Source organism: Diachasmimorpha longicaudata, chromosome 15 (genome assembly GCF_034640455.1).
Source record: "Diachasmimorpha longicaudata isolate KC_UGA_2023 chromosome 15, iyDiaLong2, whole genome shotgun sequence".
Taxonomy (NCBI): Eukaryota; Metazoa; Arthropoda; class Insecta; order Hymenoptera; family Braconidae; genus Diachasmimorpha; species Diachasmimorpha longicaudata.
The window spans coordinates 5,976,421-6,003,951 of record NC_087239.1 but is presented as its reverse complement, the minus strand read 5'-3'; the positions used below and the strand labels follow the sequence as shown (position 1 = coordinate 6,003,951).

The 27,531-nt window shown below is 40.3% G+C and overlaps 2 protein-coding genes across 2 annotated transcripts in view; both read right to left on the bottom strand.

The window, feature by feature from the left end:
• The window catches only part of LOC135169578 (facilitated trehalose transporter Tret1), a 220,185-nt gene that overhangs the window by 182,176 nt on the left and 10,478 nt on the right, over positions 1-27,531 (bottom strand). Inside the window, exon 3 of the mRNA XM_064134680.1 lies at positions 5,409-5,471. The gene's annotated coding sequence lies outside the window, so the exon portion shown is untranslated. The remainder of the gene's footprint in view (positions 1-5,408; positions 5,472-27,531) is intronic.
• Positions 20,576-26,665, bottom strand: LOC135169570 (toll-like receptor 7). The gene has a single exon (XM_064134664.1). The coding sequence runs from the start codon at positions 26,216-26,218 to the stop codon at positions 22,262-22,264; it is 3,957 nt and encodes a 1,318-aa protein (XP_063990734.1). The 5' UTR covers positions 26,219-26,665; the 3' UTR covers positions 20,576-22,261.

Genomic DNA, 27,531 nt, shown 5'->3' with positions numbered 1-27,531 from the left:
AACATCCTCTTCTAAATTTCAAACCCTCCGAAAATACATTTGCATGCGAATTACGACTTGACAAGTCACTGACTCCAACAATAATATCGATCTTTCCCTCTGGTCTCACCGGTCGTGGGTTCAGCCAGGTGCCACACACAGACGAACTATTAAGATACAAACTTGGGTTATTCTGAGCGAAACACTAGTCTATATAAACCAACCAAGTGGATTTTGCTGTGGAGGCACGTGCATGTGAGAGCTTATCGTCCCAGAACATTCCTAATTTCCAACTTGGTACTGAGAATGTTGATCAATTAAATTAATTGGATACATAGGGTAAATTGTTTAGTCTTCTGTTTGTCACTGGAATTATTTTAAATATTTTTTACCCGAGAGATTATTCCCATTAAAATTGCTGCACATTCCACGGATCAGATAAAAATAATTTCTGGAGCTGTCGATAACTCAAGGATTTTTCCTTCGTTACAGCAGAGACACATAATTAAACCCAAAATCTACAAATGTTTGTACATAAATTCACGAATTGTAATAAAATCCCTGCAAAATCCTTTCTTTTTCACCCTAAATCAAATTAAATTTCACTCATCTGAAAATTATTACCAGATTATCCATGAAATTTCATTTTTTTCCGTACTCCGACATCATTAAACTGTAGATCTACAGGCGCATACATATAAACCCACAAAATCTAATAAAATCCACCCACACTCGCTCCTTTTTCATCCCGAATCAAATTAAATTTCACTCATCCAAAAATTATTACCGAGTTATCTATTGACGATAGCGGAATCCTTTACTCATTTTTCTCTCCAGTGCAATATTTTTCTACTTTTGCAGCCATCAGGGCTCATCTGAGCCTCAATTAACACCAAGCTACCCCAAATTTTACAACTCTTCTAAATTAATTAAATCGAACCTAAAAAAATTTTTTCCTGGCCAAATCCTCCTCTTAAAAATAAATAAAATTCTCCCTCAATTTTTTTCCTCTCACCCCATACCCCTCCCGCATTGTTGATTCAACATCTACATTACCCCCCATCCCTACGAAAAACGACCTGCAAACTACGGTACGGACCCAACCTCATTACCCACTGAGCGATAAATATTTTCACGTGTACCAAAAAAAAAAGCCCATCTCCCCATACACTCTACACCAACCATTGTAATATCGATTGAATACTGAACTAATATATTCCCATAAAAAAGACTAAACCAGCTGGGTATTGTCGATGGGGGTGGTTTGGTTACTCATTTACCTTTTACCCAACCTTTTCCACATATATACCATGTACATGAAACTCCAGCATTGCACAATCCATGAAGTCGAACCTGGGAATGGCCTCGGTCTGTGGCTTAAGGGGGTTGAGGTAGGGTAAGGGAGGGTGAGTAACTCTGAAATCGGTGAATCAACGTTTCATGTGGGCCACATTGACATAGAATGTCAATTCCTCCGGTTATTTTCATTCTCCACTATCCATCGATTCCTTCACAAATTGCACCAACTTCAAGTCCCTACCTCCAACCCCCTGCCCAACCAAACCACCCCCATGGCCCGTCGTTTGCTAAAAAAATTCAATCTTTCAGCGTCGTTTCTCTAAAGTAAACGCTGAAAACTTTTTCTTTTCTGCGTTTCCCTTTTCATCGGAAAATTAATCTCATTGGACGGAGAAAAACTTCGATAAAGAATACTTTAAAATTCATTCAGTTTACTAACAGTACAGAGGAGAAGAAAAAAAAATAATGCAATGTGTGTCCAATGCTGGGGATACGGAGTTGAGTCTAATGAGAAATTTTCCAACGACTCGCGAGCTTTCAAGTTTTCCAACGTGAATTATTTGCCTCAATAGAAGTCAAAAGGTAACGCACTAACAAGCCCAACTTTGCACTGGGTACCAACTCGGGTAAAAATGTCGCCAGTTACCTCCGTTCACTGGCTTTTCTAAAACCATTTTCCCCCGCTGCCAATTTCTCGTTTTCTTCCCCCCCTTTTTTTTTTTTTTCTCGAGTTACCTACCTCGAGGAGAAATGAAGTCGGACGATTACGCGAGTAGGTAACAGTGGAGTTGGTTGGAAAAGAGCAGAGAGAAGAAAAAAAAAATGTATGTTGACGAGTCAGCTATAATTGATGTCACGAGAAGCAGTATCCGATGAATTTTCCAGGAATCCATTCCTCCAGCTCTCGTGTACCCGATAAAATGTTTTTAGAATTGAACTGGAGAGGAGATATTACTGTTATATGCTGAATAAATCTGAGATACAGGAGATAGCGTTGAAGTACTGGCGATGGCGATTGTCGGGGATCAATTAACAATTAATTGATGTTATCGGAGGGGGAGGAAATAGGGGACTAGTGGGTGGAGGGAGGGATTTAATGGAAGATATGATTTTTTTTTTGGGCTGAGGAGAGGGATCAGAAAGGTTTTAGGAGCGATTGGAAATTTTGGAGAAAAATTTAATGGAACCGATATTTTCTGGCCCATTTTCCCCGGAAAATGAAGAAAACCAATTTTTAGTGAACGTGAGAGAGTCACGGGAGGTGAGGAGAACAAGTGCTTGAAATAACTTGGGGCTTTTAACGTTTAAAGTTGAAGTGTGAGAACATCTGAGGAAAATAAAATGGCTTTCAGAAGTGAACTGGACAGGATGAATCAATGTTATGGGGTGGATAAATCCGAGAAGCGAGAGATAGCATCGGTAATAGATGACGGTGCCAGTGAAGATCAATTAACAATTAATTAATTTTATTGGATGAGAACTTCTTTTCAATTCAGTGAACTGATCTAATGAGAGCTCTAACTCCATTCAGTGCTATAATAATTGTCTCAAGTAATCATTCCCCGCCATTTTAACAAGATAAAAATCAACTTCCAATGTTTAACGTATACGTTACGTAAATTGTTTAAATAAAAATATATAATAAAGTCCCAGAACATTTTCAACAACAGAATTGCTGGTGCCCTCGAGCCCCAAACTCATTATTTTTACAAAATCCATAAACGACTTCACTCCCAAACGACTCAACAATAAACCTAATTGCCCAAATTAAAATCATCATCAACCGTTAGTCCAGTTAATTCATCTCAGAATTCTGCAGTTCATCCGATATCTCCACAATTAGACGCGCCGCAAGCGCAATCGGCCCTAATGAGCCACAACCAACTGCAGTAACGCGATTCGTCAATTAATTAATAAAATCGGTATTTCGACTGTACTATACATCGGATCCGTTAACACTGTACTCTAGCATACCCGCTACCATGAATATTCCTTAATTAAATACCGGTGCGATAAATCAAATTAAGATTACGCTTCTGCGAGCCACGAGTTCTCCCAAACTTTTCCATTCTTCAGCGAAAAAAAAAAAAATCCCCCCAACTTTTGGGGGTAGAAAAGTACACTCAATACTCTGATTAAGCGTAAAAGATGACCGATATTCTCCTCTCTTCCATCCTCTCCCCCCCCCCTCTCTCACACCGTAACTTCACCAAGTGCACGAGCTTTTAATTAAACCGTCGAAACTATTCGTGCGAAAGGGATTGGAGTGAAGTATTTTGGTAAGAATAGTTTTCAAGATTCTTTGCCGACTAAATTCCCCGGATGAAGAGGAGAATGAGAAGATAAAAATGAATTGAGGGAGAGAAAAGGCGGACAAAAGCTGAAAATATTTTCTTACCAAAACCGCACATCTGTCAGTGAGGGGGCTATGAGAGTAGTACATTAACGTTATCCGCAAAAGTGTGAGTGTGGTCATATCACGGTGGTACGATCTTTTACCCAAAAAGTGCTTATTGTGACCTCAATGTGACATCTGGAGAGGGAGACTCATCCCGATGATGCACATTTTAGATAAAACGAGTGTTGCCAGTTGGCTACACCAAGAAAAGGCCCATAAGAGTGACAACTATGTGAATATATCACGTCTAAAAAGAATAATGTGAATTTACCAATCAAAATAATGTCATAGTTGTCATTACTATGTGCTGTAGTGAGGCTTACTATGGGTCATAACTATCTTATAGCAATTATTACTATGAGTCGGGCCCGATAGTTGCATAGTAGTGTTTACGATACCCGAAATGGTAAAACAACATTTGTCATGTTGTTGGGGTAAGATATCCTATAGTTTAGTTATTTTTATCATTCACTATTGCTCCGGCACTCGCGGTAAAGTCCAGGTTTTTGCCATTGGCTACGTCTTGACGATGACGGTAAGGTGATAGGGGGAGTGGCGTTGTCCAGGGTAACGTATTACTAGAGGCACCGAGTCCTTCGGTGACGACGGACAACTTCACGAGGCAGCTGCCAGTCGTTCAACCATGTGTAACTTACCCTACCCGAATTCCCGGCATTTCCAATATAACACGGAAGTGAACAAAGTAAGGTGTAAGGATTGAAGGGTGAGAGGGTTGAAAAGAGAGGGCGAGAAAGGGGGATATGAAATGGAAACAAAGGGAGAATTGATAACAGGGTGTTAATACGTTGCGGAAGAATTTTAATTTCGTGAACATTTTCACGTCACTTTATTTGTTTAAAGTCCTGAATTTTGAGGGTTGGATTATTTACACTGTCGTTACGTTGAATTTTATAAAGCCGGAAGGAACAATCATATGATAAAAAAAATTCTGATCCCATCAAATGTTCGGGTAATCATCGGTTGTTTTTTTAAGAGACTTTAAATGGAAATCAACCTCCCAAGTTTCAAACGACTTCGAATCAATCTATTATTTTTTTTTCTAACCCCTGGAAGCTTCCTCCCTTTGTCTACAATTATATCTTACGAAAGGGCATCGCAGTAAAAATTATTTTACAATTTTTCATCCCGATGATTGACGATATTATAAACGGCCTCCAGTGGTGAAAAGATAATTGACAAGAAAAAAATTATCCCACCAACGAAATTCGATGAGAACCAATGTACAATGTACAATCGCTCAAGTGGTCAGACGCTACTCAAATTTTTTCCAGCAGAGATAAAACTACTTTTTAATGTTTGTACATATCGTACATATTTGTTATCTAAACAAAAAAAATTGTTTCAAAAAATTGGGCGCTAGTAACCCACCCGAGGCACCCAGATTCGATTATCGATTGGATCGGATTTTGGAGGTAAAACTCGGTCGGAAGGAGTTGTCCCGAGGCTGGTCATGTTATCGGGGGGCAAAAGGTGGGCCCCAGGTCGCCTAAGTCTTGCAAGGAATGTCGCCCTTAGGGCAACCGACGGTAGCGACCGGATTAGCGCGATTTCCTACTCATTTACTCCTCTCAGGGAGTGCAAATGCGGTACAGAATAATAGTGGGCCCACGCAGGCGCATAGATAGGTAGGGCAGTTGGGCCCATAAGCCCAATAAGGGCCGAAACGATTGAAAAAACTAAAACATGCGATAAGATTCAATCAATGACTCACCGAATCCGAATGAACAGCGAAACCTTTGGCGTTCGTAAATCAGTCCAGTGGGCGTGTTGTATCCTGAAAATAGAAAGAACTACATCACAACACGAGAATTCCAGCAATGGCGTGGTCCACGCTACCAACCACGTGTGCCAGCTGTTTTAAAAACAAAGAGCGTTTGTTCAAACGTCACCATAAAGCCCAAAAGGCCTTGTTAAAATTAAATTACACTCAATCATTCACGAGACTATTCAACAGTTAACGATATAAAGGATAAAAAAAATAAATAAAATTGGATAATTTCGAGTCCCAGGACTCACGATCATTTTGTCCTGGTTTTCATCTCCCCCCAAAGCAGTCTGGAATATCTATCAGGGTGGCTTTTCCCTCTAATATCTCTTTATTTTTCTTCATTTCATTCTGACTCTCCACTCCACCGAGACCCAACACAATGCTTTTATCTAGATTGTATTTTTGCTTCGCATTTCTTTGTATCATTTCACCGTATAAATTCTTCCTCCAGCACAAACATACTACTTTTGTTTGTTCTTAATCCTTCTCCACTACAATTTCGTATTAGTTTAGTTGGAAAAATAAGAATCGTTAAAAAACTATAAACAAAGACCATTCCCCTCGATGTCTTTTTACCGTGTCATTTGCAGTGAAACTATTTTTCATTGCAATTCTAGAAAGATATTTCTGAAATAAAGTTGTGGAATCCGGTCTGAGACAGGGTATTCTCTCACTATTTTAAAAATAAATCAAATAAAAAATAAATTAAATTTTCAATGAAAATTTCAACCGAATCCTAATCTCCCCTAATTTATTTATAAATAATTACATTTCTGATACCTCCACACCCGCCACCCCATTCAAAACTTGGAATCAATCCCTCGAACCTCATCTCCCCATCGAAGTAAATTGTAACAGCAGACGTTATCATTCTTCTGGACCCTCCAGTCCCTCCAGAAGACCACTGACTTCCACATCGTCATCCCTCTACCATCCCCAGATAACCCTAGCACGGTTCGTTTGACAATGAATAATTTATTTCTTGTTTTGCCCACAGTATGTACTCAAGTCCAGCGTGAGGTAACGTATAACGTGCCCTCGTGTACAACAAGAAAGTTGGAAATAGTGGGGGTGAATAAATGATTGGAGTTGTGCGACGAAACGAAAGAAAATTGGGTCGACAGAAAATACAAGTCTTGGATTTTTTTCTTTTTCATCCCTCTCACCCTCATTCGTCCCATCCCTGCACCCTCCCCCCTCCCCTATCCCACCGTATGATCTCATCCCCTCTCGACGGTGTGTCAGTGTCTACCCACCCCGACACTCTTTCTCAATGTTCATCATCGAAGTGTCGGGTAATTTGTCGTCCGGATGGTGCCTCTGGATGGGGTGAAACGCCTAACTATGTTTGCTAGAGCTCACTCTCGCGTGTGGAACGATGAGCAAATTGGGAAGGGATCGGTACTAAAGTGTGACAATGCCATCTGACTCAGTACATACAGCGAGCTGAATAGTGGTAAGTTTATTCGAGGGTTGTTAAATGAATATTAAGAGGGGTAGAGATAAAATAAGGGATTATTATGTTTGCACGTGAGGAAAAATGTCAGTTAATGTTTATTATTTTTTTTATAATATTCGTCTGCATTTCATGTAGACATTGGTTCGTCTGCCACATCAAAATGTTCCAAAACTACCCCCAACGACCCGCTACAATTTCCCAAAATTCCTCTCCCCCACATTAACCCATCTCTCACCCCCCGAAACCTCCCATTTTCCCAAAAATCAAATTCCCCGTCACTCACCCACCAACTCCTCAACTGTCCACCTGACTTCCTCTACTCAACCCCCAGCATAAAAAATCCTATCAACCCTAAACAAAAAAAAAAAATCTGATGGAGTGATGCGCCTTCATACAAAAGCGCAGGAAATGAAAATAGCCGTGCGGTTACCTCTTGAACAATATATCCCAGGGTAGTAAGGGGGTTCGTTTGGTGCGACTTGGACGGTTCGCGTGACGGTTATTCGCCTTGGCGTGAGGATCGTTGGCTCCAGTTGTTCCTCCCACCCCTCAATCCAAGTCTGGCATACACTGCCGTCAACCCCGCGTCGACCCAACAATTGAGTGAGACGAAGGTACATTAAAAAAAAAAAAATGCGCAGAAGGGGGTGAAAAACGGGGCCACCGAGTGAGTGAGTGAGAGAGAGAGGGGGTGTACAGAGGAATTAAAGGGGGTGGGTAAAAAGCAAGTTGCTATACCTCTCTGCAAACATGGCAGCCGTCACGCAAAGTCTCCAATGTGCCACGCTATCCTGGGGACCACCGCAAGTCTCTCTAACTCATGTGGAATATCCCCGTTGGTATTTCAAGAGTCAACCGACTCACTGGTATATCCCCAGCACACAACATTCCCCCTCAAGGAAACCCGAGGGGGTGTATATATACCCAGGGGCTGTTACACGTTGACTAGAGTCACGGGAAAAACTCAGTTAAGATCTTAATCATCGGTGGATAATTTTCAATGCACAAAGATCGTTCATGACTTTTTTTTTTACCCCCCAACCCCCTCATTTCTACCAACTTTGTACTGTACACTCTCGTTAATATTACTCAAAGTAGGTGCAATGAACTTGGTGAGGGAGAGGGGTTGCGTTGATTTCTACTTTTTTTTTTTCGCTAAGTTGGAATATCCACATGTTGGGGTGGTACTCAAAGTCTGGAAACCCAATCAATCGATCAACTGCAAACACCTCCATTCTTCCTCGTAAGAAGAGTTTGCTGAGTTTGAGAGGGCTCTTGTGATCAGAAGTGGGGTGTACACGCATCTTGAAATGATAGAGGTGAATGTTTGCAGAGGATTTTTTTTTTCGTACCGGGAAACGAAAATTTGGATAAAAATTAGCCCTGTGGAGGGTGAAACGTGGGGCAAAATGACAATCACCGACTTTTTAGGTCAAGTTTTGGGGGGAAAAATGAGACGGGAGGGTGATGTTTGGGATAAAACTCACCCTCGTCCCTCGTTTCGATCCCTAACGATCAAATTTTTTCCCTAAAATTGCATTCCGTGTAGATCAGAAACTTCATCAGTGACATTTGGAAAAAAAATCTCTGGAGAACAGCGTAAATTTCAATTTAGTAGTTGATAAAATTCACGAAGCTATTTTCTCTATGCACGCGAGGTAAAATTCAATAAAAAGTGTCGGAACTGAAATTGTACGAATCGCCTCGTAAATTTTCCGATTTGTTCCGTAAAATTTAACCACCCGCCTGATGACTCACTGCGGAGGGGACAACAGGTCGTTCAGTAATTTTACCCCAACCGTTGAGAAATTTTACGGAACGGAAAGTAGGAATAACTCACGAGCTTCATAAAAATTGTCGAACGTTCAAGAATTTTCTCTTTCTGAGCATAATAATTCCATAATTTTCCGGAATATTTTATTTTCCCAGCAAAAATATATAATAATTATCCTAAATTCCCCCACCTACGTAAAATATTACCCTCAAACATGTACATCATCTATTTTTCAAATAAAAAAACTACACAGAATGGGCCTCAATTAATTAAATCATTCACAACCTCCCCAACGAACCATAATAACAAAAATAATATCAACTAATAATAAAATCAATATTTATTAATATTCAATAATTATTTACCCATTAAAAAACTTCTAATTATCTTAAAAAAATAAATAAAAAATCCCTTCACTCCCAAAACATCCCCAAGAACAACTGACCCACCCCCATAAACTCATCGTTACCCCTGACACCAGCATTTTTCCTCCACCGTATCATCAATTAATTATCACTTGGACTAGAACAAAATTATTTGGGAAAGGGGAATTGATGAGAGGTGAACGGATGGGGTAGTACTCGCTCGATTTCTCCTTCTCCCTCGGTTTCTCCCTTCCTGGTCTATTGTGACACAAACGAACGTTCCGAAATTCCGAATTAACGCAGTGCACCCAGGAGCAATGGATATCCCAGTGACTTTCCATCTTTCTCTATCGCTCGCATTCCACTGCGATTTTCGTGGGGCAATGGGCGAATGGTGGGGCCAGGGGGTGAAAGAGGGGGGGGGGGGGGAAGGGAGGGAAGGATAGCATGAGGGTGAACGTAGAGTTTGATTCAACGAACTGGAAAATCATCCACGACGGGTGATTCGTCTACACTCTCCACCCCTCACTGGCCACGATCGGTCTAGTTCACCTTCCGCCATTAACGTGACCGGTGGTCTACCCCCTTCAGGGTGAAGGGAGTGGGCCCATAGTCCACCCATTCCCACTGTCGGAATAGTTTTGTCTTTATCGGATGCATTGCCAGGTTAAACGGTGCCTCTGTCCATTCCCGATAAACAGTTGGACGTGTGGAGGGTGCGGGGGAATAACAGTTTCGCCGAATGCGAATATATATTCCCACCCCCGTTGTTCCACCACTCGCGAAAATTCACGGGAGTATTTTACATTTACGATCTCCTGGAAAGGGATAACTATAGGGCAGTCAAGAAAGTATCGATATGTTTATGTTGGTGAGTTGAGAGTGAAAAATTGGTGGGGAAAATTTTTAATTGTATCGAGGGTGGTTTTGGGGGAGATTAATTGATTGTTTCGAGATGGTGAGTCGACTATGCCGAATGGAATATTTAAATAAATATCTCTCCCACCATTAAATTGAAATAAATACACGAATTAATATTCGGGGTAAAAAAATCGTCCAAAACCCCTTGAAAAATGAAAAAATATTTCCAACTGAAAAAAAATGGCAGTAGTGGGGGAATTACCAGTCCCCCCGGGAAAATCTCGCAATTATCTTCACCGGTAACAAAGTTAAAGCACACCAGGATAGCTGGAAGTCCCGCAATCGTTCATTGCAAAGGACTTTAATTTGCATTAGCCTGGGAGTCCTTGTGAACCCTCCCCTTTACCCCCACAACCCCAAAGCCTTTGTTGTCCTTTATATTTCCCCATTGACGTTAAAAAAAAATGCATTTCATACCGATTTACCCCAGCAATAACCACAATCCAACTGGACACGTGGAGTTGCACCAATCGAGGGAACCCTGGACCACTGGAGACATTTTTTTTTTTCCCCAGTGTCATTTGTTAAAATCCTCCACTTCCGTTCGTGTTCATCCTTCCAAAAGACTACTCGCACACTTCACTTTGTCTCATTTTTTTTTTTCTTTTCATTTTACCCTCCCCCTGGTTTCTTTTCTCTCGTTGAAGTTAATCCGATCATTGGAGGGCTTCGTCGTCCCTGTTGACGACGCCTGTTTGCATGCGCATACCTCGAGAACATTATATTTTCACCAGTTTGTGCTCCTCACATGTCAACGATATTCACTGGCGTTAATCTGTGTGCATTTGCCAGGGTTGAAACCCGAAGAACCCCTCTCACCCCTTTCACTGCACCCTAATACCATCCACATGAGCCGAAAAGCTCACCCCCACAGCCGACAAAACCGCAGAAGCCTCACTCCCTTAGATTTTCCCTCAGAATTACTATATTTTATTTCCTCCTGGAGTTTCCAAGAATCGTCGAGTCATTGGGGGGAGGGGAGGGGGGAGAAGATGGGGGTTTTGAGAACGTTGGAATTAGGGAATTCGTCGATTGAGGGGGGTAATAGAAGGGGCCTTGTGCTGAGGGCCCCCTCCATTACACTTGAGGGTTGTAAGTAAGAAATAATTGAAAATAATTGAAAAATATTGAGGATCTCTAGAAAATATGTCGTACTGTTTTAATTTACGTTATTAAAAGTGTCTTCAAGACAACATCATTTAACACAGTGGACCCAGAGAGTATCTCGAAATAAAAAATGTTTTCCGCCTCAATTAAAAACACTTGAACCCTATTCAGTCACAGCACATATACATACATATCATTCATGACCGCGGCACTACGACTAGACATTAACCTCATCAAGATACGGAATCATAAATCGTTTTTGGTGAATTGTCCATTTCCTCCCAATTTATTGAAGACCTTAATTCATGGAGGGGATCACGAGGGTCATAAGGGTGGGCGATTCTAAATGAATTTAAAAATAACATCGCAGCAGATACGCTTCACCTGTTTCTGAGGCTTAAAGATTAAAAAAAAAAATTCTGGATAATAATTAGACCTCCAGAGGACGAAACGTGGGACGAAATGACAATTAACCACTTTTTAGGTCCGATTTTGTTGAAAAAAATAGACTTGAGAAGCTCATCTTTGTTCTAAAACTAATCTCCGTCCCTCGTCTCACCCCCAGAGGGCTAATTTCTACCTAAAATTTCTTTCCATCTCCCGTCTTAATAGGGCACCTTAAAAGGTACTCAAATGTGGGGTAAAATATCCTCAATCCAGTCTCTAATATTACTCCCACTCCTTCTCATTTCCCGTCGCGATCGGTAAATTTTACTTCCTCTTTCCCTCGTCCAACCCCTCCTCCCCCTTCTCATCGCAATTATCTCATCAATTAAAATCTGAAATCGTTCAAGAATTCTCTCCCGACATTTTAAACTTTAAATACCAGTCATACAGTTTTCCACTCTAAAGCACATACCTCGTACTGGCTTTAATACCGGACAAGTGCAAGGGAAACGTAACGGTTCAACGAACTCAAAACCCCGCCACCGGACAGATGAGTGGGCTCTCATTCCCAAGTTCCGTGCACACGGTCTTCGGACTCACTGGACTCACCCAGCTGGCTTTTCTCCCGTTCAAAAACCTATCCACCACTACTCCAACTATATTCACAACTGTCCCCTAAACTAAAACCTAGCCATGTTTCACTCGGTCTTTCTATGTCACTCGATTTATCCAACTTCCGGTTTTACATCGAGCGAGGGAGGTATTAGCCTGCATACATTACCGTCCGCCATCAAATTCGCCTTTTTCCTTCATTACGAGACGAAACGCACATCATAATTACTCAAATCCCAATAGAAAATTTGAAAATTAAAAAATTCTCAATTCAAATTAACCGCCTCTAATGACTGAACCAATGACAGTCGGTGGGACAGACTTTCGAGATCGTTTTTATGATGAAAACTGGGACATTTCTCGGACTCATCTGCATTGACCCTTTCCCCCTGAAAAATAGTTAAACCCTCGGTCTCACCTCACGTCATCTTCCCACCACAATATTTCCTTTGTTTCCGGTAATTTTTACCCAATTTTTTTTTTATCCCCCGCGAGAACCCACAGGAAGGGATCACCATAAACTCATCCCCGGGACTTTCATCGATCTCCCTCCTGTCGGTCCACCAAAGCTAAAGGGATTCGTCCACAGCCACCACATTCGGTATCCGAATAGTTCTGTACATTCGTGTTCACGTGTTGCCGAAACATCGGGAATAATAAAAGAGTCGAAAAGGAGTTATTTCGGTTGGAAAGGGCCCGGTAAAAGTCGAGGCCATCCTGAAACAACCACTCGGGCATTGGCCAGTGTACTGCCTTGTACCGGTGAGTGTACTACCAGACCTTAATTATTGAAGACAGCTGATTCACGGAGTAGCACTCTTACACTGTACACTGGTATAGCCAGGGAAAAGGGTCAGTCCAACGATACAAAATGCAAGACCACTCGGACGTTATGTTTTTTCCTTGTTTTATCCCTCTCCCACCCTTCGGTCATTTATTTTCACTGGTTTCTGCCTTAATAGGGAGTCCGCATGATTTTTTAAATCTGAGTTTATCAAATTTTTAGGGCACCACAAATGAAAAATTACCTCGGACTTCGTTTGATAAAATTAAATGATAAACGACTAAAGTACAAGAATTAATTGCACGTTAAGTTATAGAAATTTTACCTGAAATGAATGCGGAATTTCCCGATAAATTCAATGAAGAGGAAAATCAGGAAAATTAATCTACGCACAGGCGTCTGTTCTCGGTGAATTGGAAGGGGTAATTAAGTCGATAATTGAGGAATAAGAGAAATTTCAGCGTCAAGTCATTCATGGTTCGATAGCCGTTTGAGCTAATATCCCTTTGTAAATCATTGCATCAAATATCACGGATCTACTTGTGGAATTTCGAAATCTATTGTTGTCAAGTTGAATGGCCAATGCACCTTCGTATTTCCATTTTGTCTCGACAATGCTCCTGATGGGTTAGAAACTACACAGTTGAGTTCGCTCAACTGCGAGCTCATGCTCGGTTTTCCATGAAACGATGAAACCCCTGGGAATGATGATAATTCTGAGTATATATTGATCTCTGCTTCGTAGTCGGTAGATCTCCTCCTACACTTTGAATTCCCGGTGACAGGAGGCAGAATGACACCGTCAGACTTCACTATTTTTTACATTTTTTTTTGTCCCAAACGCGAAGGAAAATTCTGCAAAAATTTCGCGAAGAAGTTGCCTCTGTTGTTCTTACATTTCAATAAGAGATAATTAAGTTGTCTCATCAATCGTCGATTCCACCGGTCTCTGGATCAGAGGCATCAACAGGACATGAACGTGAAGGTCCTTTTTTTCCCAGATAATTATGCCACAATGTGGTAGTGCCCCGGTCTCCATGACCAGTCAACAAACTGTTTATAACGTCGTAAATATAACTACCAACTTCAACTTAACGGAGATAGTGAGATAGGGGACTATAGAATCGTTTACCCTACGTTTGAATCATGTGGAGAAAATGGATATTGAGTATTTTCAGAGAATGTTGGGTGTACACTGGTACAACTCGTTGGCAATCGAGATGAAGAATAATACATGAGTTTTCCATGTAATTCTGTACGTCAAAAAGCTAGTAAAATTCAGTACCTAAATTACCGACATGCGGTCATAACAGTGGTTATTCCTGACTTACTACTGGGCATAAGGGACTCATCTGTAATTTTCCGGTCACCCTACGACCACCATCGCCCTCCAATCACCTCAAAATTCCGTCATTATCCCATTATTATTCTCCAAATCTAACAAAATCATCCAAAATTCCCGGAAAATTATGACTCAATCGGCAGTCGAACGCATCTCCCCTGTGACACAACAATTGTTCGAGTTCCCCAACAACAACAAAATAAAAAAAAAAATTAAAATGATTACATTACAAAAAGAATGAGTAGAAAACTCTCCCTCCGCCCCATCTTTTTTTTTTTTTTACAAAAGACAATGGCATCGGAGGGGAATTACCCGGGTCTTGAATGGCGTACACGAAACAATGAGGTAAGCCGTAAATAATGAGTAAGCGAATGCAAAAGTCCGATGTTAATATGTGGTATGAGTACAGGGCAGTTACATGGAGAGGTATATATTAGTTGGATGGAGAGAGCACCAACTGGAATATGTGAGTGCACGAAATTCATACGATTTCCGCGTTAATTTGCATTTCACGGCCAATAGGAACGTGAAAACTCGAGTTTCTAGAGTTAATATGCGAGAAAATATGTTGATATGTAGAGCACGACCACCTCTCCCTCCTCACCCACCCCTTCAAATCGCCCAAATACATTGAAAATGATTATAATATGTTTTCAGGACTCATTTAGATATATGTAATTAGTACATATCATATACTGGAGTGTTATCAATATATATCACTATCACCCTCAACATTTGTCTCCCCCTCCATCCCTCCAGTGGCCATTCTTTGGAATAAAAATAAATGCAAAATGTACAATTATTTAGCCCACTGGTCTACAATTCCGGTATCCAATTTAGTTCCCCGGGAGTTACGGGGTTTCAGCCATTTTAATTGCATTAATTATGCTAGCACATGAGAGTACACGGTAATAACGAAATTTTCATGAAGAAAATTTAACACAAATGAAAAGAGACTGGAAAATATTGGAAAATATTACTTGAGCGTGCGACCACCCTCTGGATAAAAAGAAAGACAAAAGAGATGTCCCATTACCATTTGTCCCCCCCACCCACCCCCTCGCCGCTGTCCCACCAATATTATTATTATCAAGCACAATAGGGTGAAGAGAGGGACCCCCCTCTCTCTCTCTCATTCAACCCCCGTCGACCCCTTCGCCAGTGATGGCCCCACCCATCAGTAAATCGTCCACCCCTTCTCGCCCTCTCAATGCCAGGGGGTTGAGAATATTTTTTTTTTCGCATCGCTTATTTCGTGGATAATCGATTACAGTTCAATACCGTAAGGAGCATCGTGTGCATCAAGTGGGGCTGCAAAAAACAAGATACAGAGGGTGTGGGGGACTCAAGTCAACAGCAATGAGTATTAACTCTTGAGCTTTTCCTTTTTTCCCTTCACCCCTTACCACCTTATTTTCTACACGACTAGCTACGATCACTCATTATCACCACCTCAGTAGTATTTACTGGTCTAAAAATTAATCGGTTCCATTAATTAATCTGTAAGTGTTTGAATTTAACTGGAGGAATTTTTGAAAAATTTTGTGTATTGTAATAAATAAAAAAATACAGCATTTTGTAAAAACAAGTCGACTGCACTGCAGTCCTTTGATGTTATCCCTTTCTCCGTTAATATCCCCTTTTCCTCATTATCGTCACATCATTAATATCAACTGGTCTAAAAATTTACACCCGGATATCTCCCTCGCGTTTTTTTTCCTATCGCGATGACTACAAAAATGGAAAAAAAAGAGTCGAGAAATTAAAAACGTCAAAAAGTAAATTGCAAAAATGTCGAATAAAATAAGACACGTTCTCACGAACATACATTACCCCACGCACATACCCGAGAGCACGTTATCCTTCGTCTATGTATGAAAAAAAAAAAGAAGAAAAAAGTCCCACTCTCCCGTTGGATTATCGATCCACCGTTTTCTACATATAACGCGATATCGTTATTGTTATTCCACGCGAGGGGTTATTGCGATAAGGAGGAAGGCCTCTGTATTTTTCTTCTCTGTGTGTGCGACAGCTGCCGCGATTTTATGGTTATTAAAAAACGAAAAAGTCAGCGAAGAAAAAAAAATATATAGATTTTTTTTTTTTCGATGGTACGCGGCAGCTGGTGTCACGTCGCGTGACGAATTCGAAGGAGCTGTTGGGGGAGCGAAAAAAGTCGGCCGAATATATGATACATAATAAAGTGTCTAAATTGGTATATAACGCGTACACACCCACCGTGATTTTCTAAGATGTCAAAAAAGTCTGTCGCGATACGGCGAATTATCATTCGAATGAGAAAAATCAATTACAATGAGGCCCCGAGACGTTGCATTTGAGTGGGTGACCAAGGGGGACTGAATTGACAGCAAACTGCATAGGCCTCTGTCATTCGTTAATTTTGATTCGTCACATGGGTTCGAGGGAACCTGGACTTTTACCCCCTCGATTCGATTCGGGCGCGTGTACAGACCGACAAGGGGGATGAATAGCCTCGATCATTCTCCCTTGTGGCTATTGCCGAATGCCTGTCCCAGTCTGTGAACAATGGAGAGGGCCTGTACAACCACTTATCGATGAAAAAAAAAAAAAAAACCAACTCATTCTATCTCTCTTCGTCTTGTTGCACCGCCAGTCAATGGAAAAGCTCCGGGATCACATCGCCTTGCTTCCGCCAACGGTGTACCAACCGCTCCATCTTTTTTTTTTTTTATTCATTCACTTTTTCCTACACCGAGAGAGCCTGTGTCAACACACGCAGAGCTATTTTTTTTACGATGAGTGGATAATACATTTAACAAACACTTATGCCGTGAGTAAATATGGCCACGGACCTGCACATGTATGTCTATGTTTCAAGGGTACGGTACAAGTGCCATGTTTAATGCATGATGTTTGACTTTGTTATTATCATTTTGTTGTTGTATATTTTTTGTCAAAGTTTATAAGGGGGTGAACAGGCCAGGGGTGATGGGGAATAATGTTGGATGGGTTAGGGATATTTATCGTATAAAACCAACTGCTTCTCACCCCATCAGAAACCAATAAAAAAAAAAATTCTCAACCATCAAAATAAATTTCTGGAAATTTCCACATCGAATTGAACACAAAAATCCATCTTCTCACTAGTTATCTTCGGAATTTCGTCCGCCAAATTTCAAAAGCCCCTGCCACCCTTCTATTTTCGTCCACATTTTCACAGTAATACATACCCACCCTCTCTCCCTCTCTCTCCTGTTCTCCACCCTCCCTACTTCCACTGAATAATATCATGAGGTCAAATATATGTGTGCCTGGAACGAAGTTTCTTACTGTGGCTGAAAAGCCAACAATTTCCACCGAACTCGACAGTGGAGCATGGGGCGTATACCGTTCCAAAACTACTTGCGCTGAATGCTTCGAAAAGTTAAGAAATTCCCATGTCAAAGGGCAGGGGGAAGGAAGGGAGAGGGAGAGGAGGGGTGGAAAGAGATGAAGGCGAAGTAGTGCGCTATAGAAGCCTCAGGAAAACTTTTCCAACTCCGTGATCTCATATGCCAACCCGAACAGTGGAAGTATTTTCACCCAACATCACTCATAGAGTCATTCTCGTGAGTATATGTAGATTTATGAATTTTTTACAAGCCAGTACCTCGACTGAACTTCACTCTGAATTTTTGGAATATGTTGGTTATTTATGACTTCCTTCATATACAATTATATAAACAATAGCACGTTTGTTGTAAAATAAAAAACAGAGACTTTCATTTGAATCGAAATATTCAAAAATCCAGCGAATAAAGGTCTCAGGGATCGATGGGTTCAGCTCATTCAATTTAATTGATCACATATCGAATAAAAAAATATTGATTTGTCTTGACACTCCCTCCGAGCCTAGTAAAACACCCCCAAATGACCTGAAATCTAGCTTCCCTATCACCACAAATATAAAATCAAAATAAAGTCGAAAAATCGTCAAACATCCAGTGAATCGAAAACCATCGTGAAAATCCATTCTCCAACCCTCATTATAATTCAATCTCATTCTCATACTTCCACAAAAGCTTTCCATTATCCCCCAAACCCGAGAGGAATGTATTTCACATCCTTATCCGTTGATCATTGAAATAACGGACAGTGATCCTTATCATGAAATCCTCAAAAACCGTCGAGAAGTCCCTGAGGTTAAAAATATTCCATAAAAAATATCACAAAGTAAAGCGATTATGCATGAGGACTAGCACTGTCAGAGTGACATTAAAGTACCTATCCCTCCCCTCACACCCCCCTTTTTTTCTCACTGAACCGTAAAGATTATGAACATCAACTCGGGGCCTTCATACACAGACATCAGAAATAAAACACACATTCAGAAAGTCATGTTGTAAGACTTTGAACTCACTGAGGTAAATTTGTGAGGCCCCTGACTGGCCCCTGGTACGAGAACGCGGCATTTGCCCTACGGACAACTGTAAGACGTGAGAAGAGATCCTATCACTGAAGTACCCTCCGGTGCCCGATGTTAACTAGCGTTTATTTATGTAATTCATGGACATACGAAGGTGGTCCACCTGTCACGTGTCCCCATATTTTTTATTTCCACCTCTCAAATGCCATAACCACTGAGTACTCAGGCTACATTTTTATATCTATCAACAAATGTTCCGGGAATGATATTTTGTCACGATGTTTATACATTGGACAGGGTAATGAGGTGATGATGATGCTGGTGGTGGACAAAAATTAATTTTAATGATTGTAATCCATGAGAATTTTGAGGGGTTAAGTGCCTACCTGACACTGACTGGGACATTCACCTCATCGAAACTACCGCAATCATCATTAGGGAAACAGAAAAAATTAACTGTTCACAGACGATGGATAGATCTTTCAATGGTACATCTGTAATGACAAGACTCGTAGTCTCTAAAATTTGAGAATGTATTTTCAACATTTTTAATCGTGAAATGTTGGGGGTTAAAGGGGGTGAGACCCATCGGGACGAACTGATGAATATTCAGGGGTTAAAATTGCATTTTGCAGGCAATTAATATTTTTCGTAAAGGCAATGTGATTCCTCAAGACAGTTTAACATTTTTAATTTATGTATTTGTTGTGTAAATATATTCAGTAAATAAAACATGTGGATAAAAAAAATTGTGATTTGTAAACGTGCATTAAGACGTTTGGGCCCTAATCCCTCTGGAGTTCAGAGAACCCTTACTTTCCTCCAGACGTTTTTTTGTCTTTGACCAGCGTCTACAAAAAAATTATGAAATTTCGACGGTTTTTTGAATGACCGGCCGTCAGTATTTTCTGACATATTATTTATACGACCCAAACATCATCGGATAATTCACTAAATTATTGAAAGTCACTGTATTCCTGCTCCCACCTAATTATCAATAATTTAAAATATTAACGGTTTACAAATATCAGATAATTTTTCCCTCATTCCTCAAAAAACCCTTTCCCTCCCCAATAAAAATAAAACCCCATCCCACCCTCTCCCACGAATTAATCATCACCTGGTGTCAAAATGCCGAATACTTTCGATCCCCGTCGATTTCCCAAAACGACAGACCCCAAGACCCATTATTTGTGTACACAGCGGGGCTAAAAGGTTACACAAGGCGATGAAAGGGCAGTTGAGAGTTAAGAGCAAGAGTGAAAGAAAAAAAAAAATCGAAAGGAGGATGGGTACTTCAATAATGAACGTGCGCACCACCGCATACCGAGTTACGATCGATGCACCGCGGGCTCCAGTTGCCTCATCCACCCCCCGTCCCACCCAACACCCCACAGTATCATATGTATGCGCGTACATGTATCGTTTTGCCCCCATTCCAGTCATTGCCACAAAAAAGAAAGCAGACTCGTGGAGTCACTGCAACTCATCAATGACATCAATACGTGGATCAACCCCCCCAATTGCAAAATTCACGTTAAAATCATCGGAATTTCAATCGAACTTTGTGATTAATTATGACAACAATGATTTGACGTCTCAACTTGCCAGTTCCAATTAGTCGACACACGGGTATGTTCTCTCCATTGTTTTCATTTGAAAAGAAAGGGGAGAAGGTGGCTATGGGGGGGTGAGGGGGAGTGGGGAAGTGAGAGAACAGGACAAGAGGTAGATCCGATGAATTACTAGGGAGTTACAATTCCATTTTCTCATCCCAATGTACCCCATTCTCCATCTTTCTTTCACGGACGTATAACCCATAATTTGTGGCTATTGTTTTTTTTTCCATCTCCTCCTTCTCCTCCTCCTCTTCCTCCTCTCTTCATTTCTATTGCCGGAATGGATTAAAGGATGCGTGATGGGATATGGTAATTACGTGTTGGCGAATGAACAAATTAATTGACTCAATGCATTTTGTTTTTAATTTAAATTGAAACGATAACGTAAGTTATAAATTTATTCACATGATTTAAATAATTGAAGTATAGCAAATGTACAACGTAGGTAGTTTTTTTTTATTTTCTTCATTTTTTTTTTTCCTTCGTATTTTGTATTTTTAATTTAATGTTTAGTTTAGATTCGTATAAGAGCGTTTATACGTATTTTTGTTCGAACAATTTTGTCACTCTGTCCTCTCATTTTTTTTTCCATTTACTTTGAGTTTAAATCTGATTTACATTTAATTATTAATTGATAATTTCATCTCAGATAATTTTTTTTTTGTTGCTTCATGGCGAGTATTATCTTACATCAGGCGAAAATTTGTTACATATTTACATATCATACAACAACTCTCTCATACAAGTTTTCTCTCTTCTCTTTCTATTCAGTCATATAAAATTAGAAAACATTGCCTAACTACATTTCTCATTAGTCTTTTTCCTATCTTCTCATTCATTTTTATTTTCGTTTGAATTTTCACTCACTACCGCTCTCATTCAGTTGCACTCGTCTCATTACGAACATAATTTTATCTGAAAATTTATACACTTTTTTTTCGTATATATATTATATATAGAGGAGTAAATATTTACAGCCGAGTCACGTCGGGTACTCTCGTAAGCCCCCACCCATGACTATTTCGTTAAGCGAGTAATTAATTAAGTAAATAATATCATATTGTTTTTTTCTTCTTCAAGTCATTTAGTCATTGGCGAGGTAGGCCATCGGTACTTTACAATGCAATGTTACAAAAAGAAATTTGAAAAACTGAACAAATTAAACTTTTCTTAACTGAGGACGGGCGAACGATAGAACTATAACGCATCTACGATTTTCCCTTGCTTAGCAGTAAAAAAATTAATTTCATTAAAAGAAAAAACCCACAAATTGATATTCAACGAAAATCCACAGGATTTTCTCATCTCTTTTATCGCTAATTTCAATGAAAAAAAAAACGCAAGAGCGAGCTTACGAAACCAATATTACGGTGCTACGTTTTAATGAAAGTTATTTAATTAATGAGTACAAAAGAATCAGTTCTTTGATGCTAATGAAAAAAAAAGAATACGAATTAATTACCCTTTTCTCACAATAAAAGTCCCTCAAAGCAAAATATCTGTCAATTATTGAGCACAATATTTCTACTCCACTGGTTACAAAATTCCAGTCAAATTGTAATACAAAAGATCGAAATAAAAAATACAGTAATAAACAATATCACAAAAGACAAAGTGGAAGAGAGCGAATGCAAATGGGGAGAAGAATGAATACCAATAACGATCATTGGACAGGGAGCACACAATCGTCACAATTCACTGTTTTTTTATCCTTTTAAATATTTTCTTTTGCCAAACTTTAAGAGGCCTAAAACGTTCACTACCACTTGCCTCTGAATATCCCTCGTTGTAACAACGAAATTGTCCACCAGTGACGTCACGAGCCAAGACAATTTCCTTTGACTAGACGTCGGTGTAAACGACGAGTATTCCATCGTAAATTAGCACTCCATCAAATACGAAACATTGCGTTCCATATTCTCTCACTACACTAGATAACAGTCCGAGGTTGTGTCCAACCTCTGTCGCAGAGACCTGAGTCCACGTTCACAAGGGGGAAAAAAAAAAAAAAAAAAACACGAAGAAAATTCCCCTGGCAATTACACAAGATATGCTTGTCCAGGTGGTGGTGGCTGCTGTTGTCTCCAGGCATTTCTCTCAAGTGTAGAATAATCGGAATCAATGGAAGAGTAAATGTGTTCAGACAATGGTCTTCTGCTCTCATTGATAGCATCCAAAGGTCCTTCCTGGTAGGCACGATTCATCGTGAGCCTCGGGCTTGGACTTGCTGCCGAACTCACCGGGGTATCCCTACCACCTGGCTCGAGTCTAACCTGATTATTATGACCAAGTGTTGCTGTACTTGAATATGCAGGTGGTGCTTGTAATAATTCTGGTGAATCCTTGAACAATGGATGATGATGTCCAGGTATATGACCATGTACACGCAATGTCGATGTCTCCTTCTCCGGTCTACCCTCCAATGTATAAGTATTAACATTTCTCCTGTACAATGACGATGATTTTCGTCTTAATGCATCACCAGGTGGCATTGCAAATCTCAATCTCTCCCAAAAACGTTTTTCCCCCCATCTGAGTGTCGTTGCTGTACGTAAATAAGGCCTCAATTCTGGATCAGCTTCAGCTTCAGGTGTAACAGGACCAGCCTGTACCACAACCAACTGACCAGGACGTCCCCTGAGGGCTTCATGTACAGCAGCACGAAATTCAAAACGTGACCACTCTGTCTGTAAGAAATTTCTTGTCAATACAATGACAACACGCTTTGATGCTTCAGCAGCTTCCAATACAACTGGTGCAGCAGCACGTAGACAGGGTAGATCACGATGATGAAGGCACAAACGTAAACCACTGGGACCATGTTCCAATTCAACAGCCAATGAGTGTAAAACAAAATCCTCATCCTTAGGACTGTAGCAGAAATATCCATCGTAGAGTCGTTCTTTATCCTCTGGTTGGGCTGTCTTTGCCCAAAATCTCACACCATAACGTGAATAGGCCCATGTACGAACAGGCTCACGAAATATAAATGCCAGTACTGTTATAACAAGTAGTAATAGTACTGCTGAAAGAGTTGCTGCTACCATGGGTAGGTAATCAGATACCATTATACTCTCAATGACACCACCTTGGGCAAAATAATCGGAGCAAGCTGTCTCATTAACATTGAGACGACGACGATAAGCTGGTCTAGCTTCATTGTTATAACACCATACATCACTGGCATCAATAACTTTATGGGCATTATCAGATACCCAGGCTGATAATTCTTGAAGAAATTTACATCTACATGACCATGGATTACCACCAAGTGATAATTCAACAAGACGTGTGTTAAGTGTAACTTGCCATACTGGAAATGTGACAAGACGATTTCCATTGAGTCGTAATATCTCCAATGATCTCAACGGCAGTAAAGTTAAATTACCAATAAAACCAATGAGATTATTCTGCAGATAAAGTTCTCGTAAATGAACCAAATGTTCAAATTCAAAACCCTTGAGTTCGTGAATCTTATTGTCCTCCAGATGTAGTGTTTGTAAATTATTTAATCCATTGAATGTACGATTTTGAATTGATTCAATACCACTTCCATTAACATACAGTACACGCATATTTTTACGTCCAATAAAAACATGATTTTGTAATTCACGAAAATCATTACCATCGAGATAAACTTCAGTTGCGTCCATTGGTATTTTACGTGGTATATCCTGAGTTGCCAATCCGGAACAATCAACAACATTTGTATTCCATGTTTGATCGTGATAACATTTGCAATTTGATGGACATGTCATCTCACAATCACATGCATCAAAATCACAGCAATGACAAAGGGCAAAACAATGGGCCTCATAACGACATAGAAATTGTTCTGGTTTAGCCATTGATGCTGGTACCATTGCTGTACCACGGGGCCCCGATATACGGCACATTGCATTGTCAAGATCCATAACACGTGGATGTTGTCGTAATGCACTCATATTGTTGATAACTGGTAGCCAATCCATTGAGCAATTGCAATTAAATGGATTACCACCGATGTAGAATTCGGGTAAGAACTTACCCTCTGGCACTGGTGTCAATCTCAATGCAGCAAGTTCCATTGTTTCAATCATATTTGCATACATATCGACACGTGTTAAATTAACTTTACCAGTAAATGTATTAGCATGTACTGTACTTATGTAATTATTATTTATGAATAATAATTCAACACTATCAGGCACTGACAATGATTTTAATTCAGTGATACGATTGTGACTTGCATCGAGTGTTCTTACTTTGAGATCAGGTATTTGATAGTAATTACCCAGGCTCTCGATGATATTTCCATGTATATCGAGCCATTTTAAATTACTGGGAATGAATGCATAATCAAACCACTCAATATGATTTTCCGATAAATTCAGGAGTAGAAGGCTTGTTATAGTCGAAAATATTCCATTGATATCGGTCAAGAAATTTCCATCCAGACGTATTGCTTCGAGATGTACATTGCGTTCAAATGCCTCTCTCTCAACGTACTGTACCTTGTTTCTAGCAAGATTCAATATTTGAAGATTAGGTAGATCCCACAGCATTCCCCGGGAAAGATTACCAATCTCATTTCCAATGAGACGTAGACCAGTGAGTTGATTGAGATTTTTAAAAGAACCATTGTGAAACTCCGTTATCTTATTTTCTCCAAGATCTAGGGTTTTCAAAAAGGTCAGATCACGTAGGGCTTCCGGGACCGCTGTCAATTCATTACCACTCAGGTCAACTTCCTTCAGGTCTGAGCAATTTCTAAATGCCAGAGGATCAAGATTGGCAATCATATTTCCCGAAAGTGTAAGACGACTGAGTACAAATAATCCATTGAATAATTGTGGACCAATCGAGTGCAAACGATTCTCCGATAATTCAAGTGTGTGAAGATTATACAGAGGTAGAAATGCATTACTCTCGATGTGTGTAATTGAATTATTACGTAAATCCAATATCTGAAGGAAGAAGAGATCCTTGAAAATTCGGGCATCAATTCGTGACAGTGAATTGTATGATAAATCAAGAACAATGAGCCTTATCAATCCCGAAAATAACTTTTCCTCAACGTTATCCAAACGATTACCAGCGATATTTAGCACAAGTAATTGGTCCAAACGTATGAATATACCGCTGGGTAAATTTTTTAATTCATTTCGTTGAAGATGTATCTCCCTGAGATCCCTTGTTGATGCAAAAAGTGCGTCTGGCAGTGTATCCAAAGAATTGTAACTAACATTGAAGACACGTAAACTTGTTAATCCAGTCAGTGCATCACTAGCTATTTCATTTATTCCATTGTGCTGAATATAAAGTTCCTGTAGTTGTCTCAATCCTGATAATGGACTATCCTCCGGTAAATTCCTTATCTCATTGTGTGACAGATCAAGTATACGTATATCAGCATGACAATCAGCACGATTGGCTCGTGCATCAGCTAATCCAACATCGTTCATCTCCCGAAATTGATTTCCAGTGAGATTGAGAATTTGGAGATTGTTGAGACTGCACAGTACATTCCTGGGTAGTATTCGGAGATTGCTATCAGCTATTTCAAGCGTCTGAAGCTCTCGGAGTCCAGCAAGTGCCTTAGGAGATAGTTCCAAATTCCTTCCAATACTCCATTCCGTATTTTTTGTACGCAGTGTTAATTTTTTTAATTCCTTAAATGGCTGAAATGCTGCCTCTGGTATTCTAAGGACTTTACAATTATCAATGAATAATTCGTGTAGTCCACTCAAACGATGCCAACTCTCACCCGATATAACACTCTCAAAATGATGTACATTACTGCATTCAAGACGCAATCTGAATGCACCATCGAGGGGTGGTAAGAGTGCAGCAACACCCGATGGTTCAAGTGTTCTCAGTGTACAAACAGCTGAACGGGTTTCATTGCCGTCGGACGACCAGTGACACGAGCCCGATACACTACCGAGTCCACCGATGAACAATAAAAATCCCACCGTTATCACATAAATCCCTGGTACACAGCATCTCACAGCCATTTTTAAATAATTCCCAGATGTCTCCAGTACAATTAATTATTCACAAACCAGATGGTTAAATTCAATTTCAAATAAATTTAACCAAAACATAAAATTTTTAATAACACACCCTATCACATCAATGCCCACTCCATCATTTTTTCAAAACTCTTTCACGTTTAATCCACATGTGTAACTAAACACTTTATCAATAACACATGTATCCTCGGTGTTTATGTAATTGTTTGGCCCTTCGTATTCCCAGCCAAGTGTGATAATTACTTTCAGTCTATTAATAACTGAATAATTATCCTTTTTATTCACTTAACACACACTTTATAAACGATTGAATTTTCATTTCACCGTGTAACGAACGTTTTGTCTCTTTGGGAGGGCATAATAGCGCAGTGCGTACACAAAATTATTAGATTTTCCTTTTTTAAGGTACCATACGCTATGGTCGCAAGCTCGACTCGCACTGACTGCTCTTGGGTGACGGGTGGAGGCATTTCAGGGGAGATCTCATCGCACAGTCGCAGGAGTGCGCCACCATACGGCCAACATTTACTAAATCCTGTGCGATGGCCAATGGAGGGGGACCAGGAACAATTCAAGTGGGGATAGAGGGGAGGGGTGCGGGGCAGAGGGTGTATGAGAGAGAGAGAGAGAGAAAAAGAGAGAGGGAGGGAGAATTAAACCAGCCCTTGTCGAAACGACGTACCCTATTCAAACCGTGGGTGCCTTGCCAAAGGGACACCCAATGCCGCTCAGGTAAAGGAAGCATAACACAAGAAAACGAGACTCAACCCCCCCCCCTAACCCCCCCCCCACTGGAACACAATCCCGACAAGGGGGGACAGTCTCGTCGGATCAACATTGAAAATCCCGGGAATGAATTCACAACGATATTTTCACTGCTGCCGATGCATTGGGATAATATAAATTTAACCGATGCACCAACTTTTTAGGGGTGGAGGAGGGAGGGAGGTGTTTTATGCTTGGGAGGGGTATTGTATTGATGCCGAAAAATTGACGGGTGTATTAGGGTCACGCCTATGGATTTTTGGGATTTTTTTTTTTTGAAAGTCGAATGACCCTTGGGGGACAGTTGGGGGGGATTTATTTTTGGAAAATCAGTTCGGTAGCCGATGAGAAGAGGGATTTACGATTTTAAACGGATTATTTGTTGAATGGTATAAGCGATTATCGAATTATTGAGTTATTCGGTAATTTTTTGACGAAGGGTTGGGATTAAGTATCGGTCAGTGGTGTTTGATTGTCTTTGAGGAGATCGGTCTCCTCTGGGTGAATATAATTTTGACAATTTTGGGGGA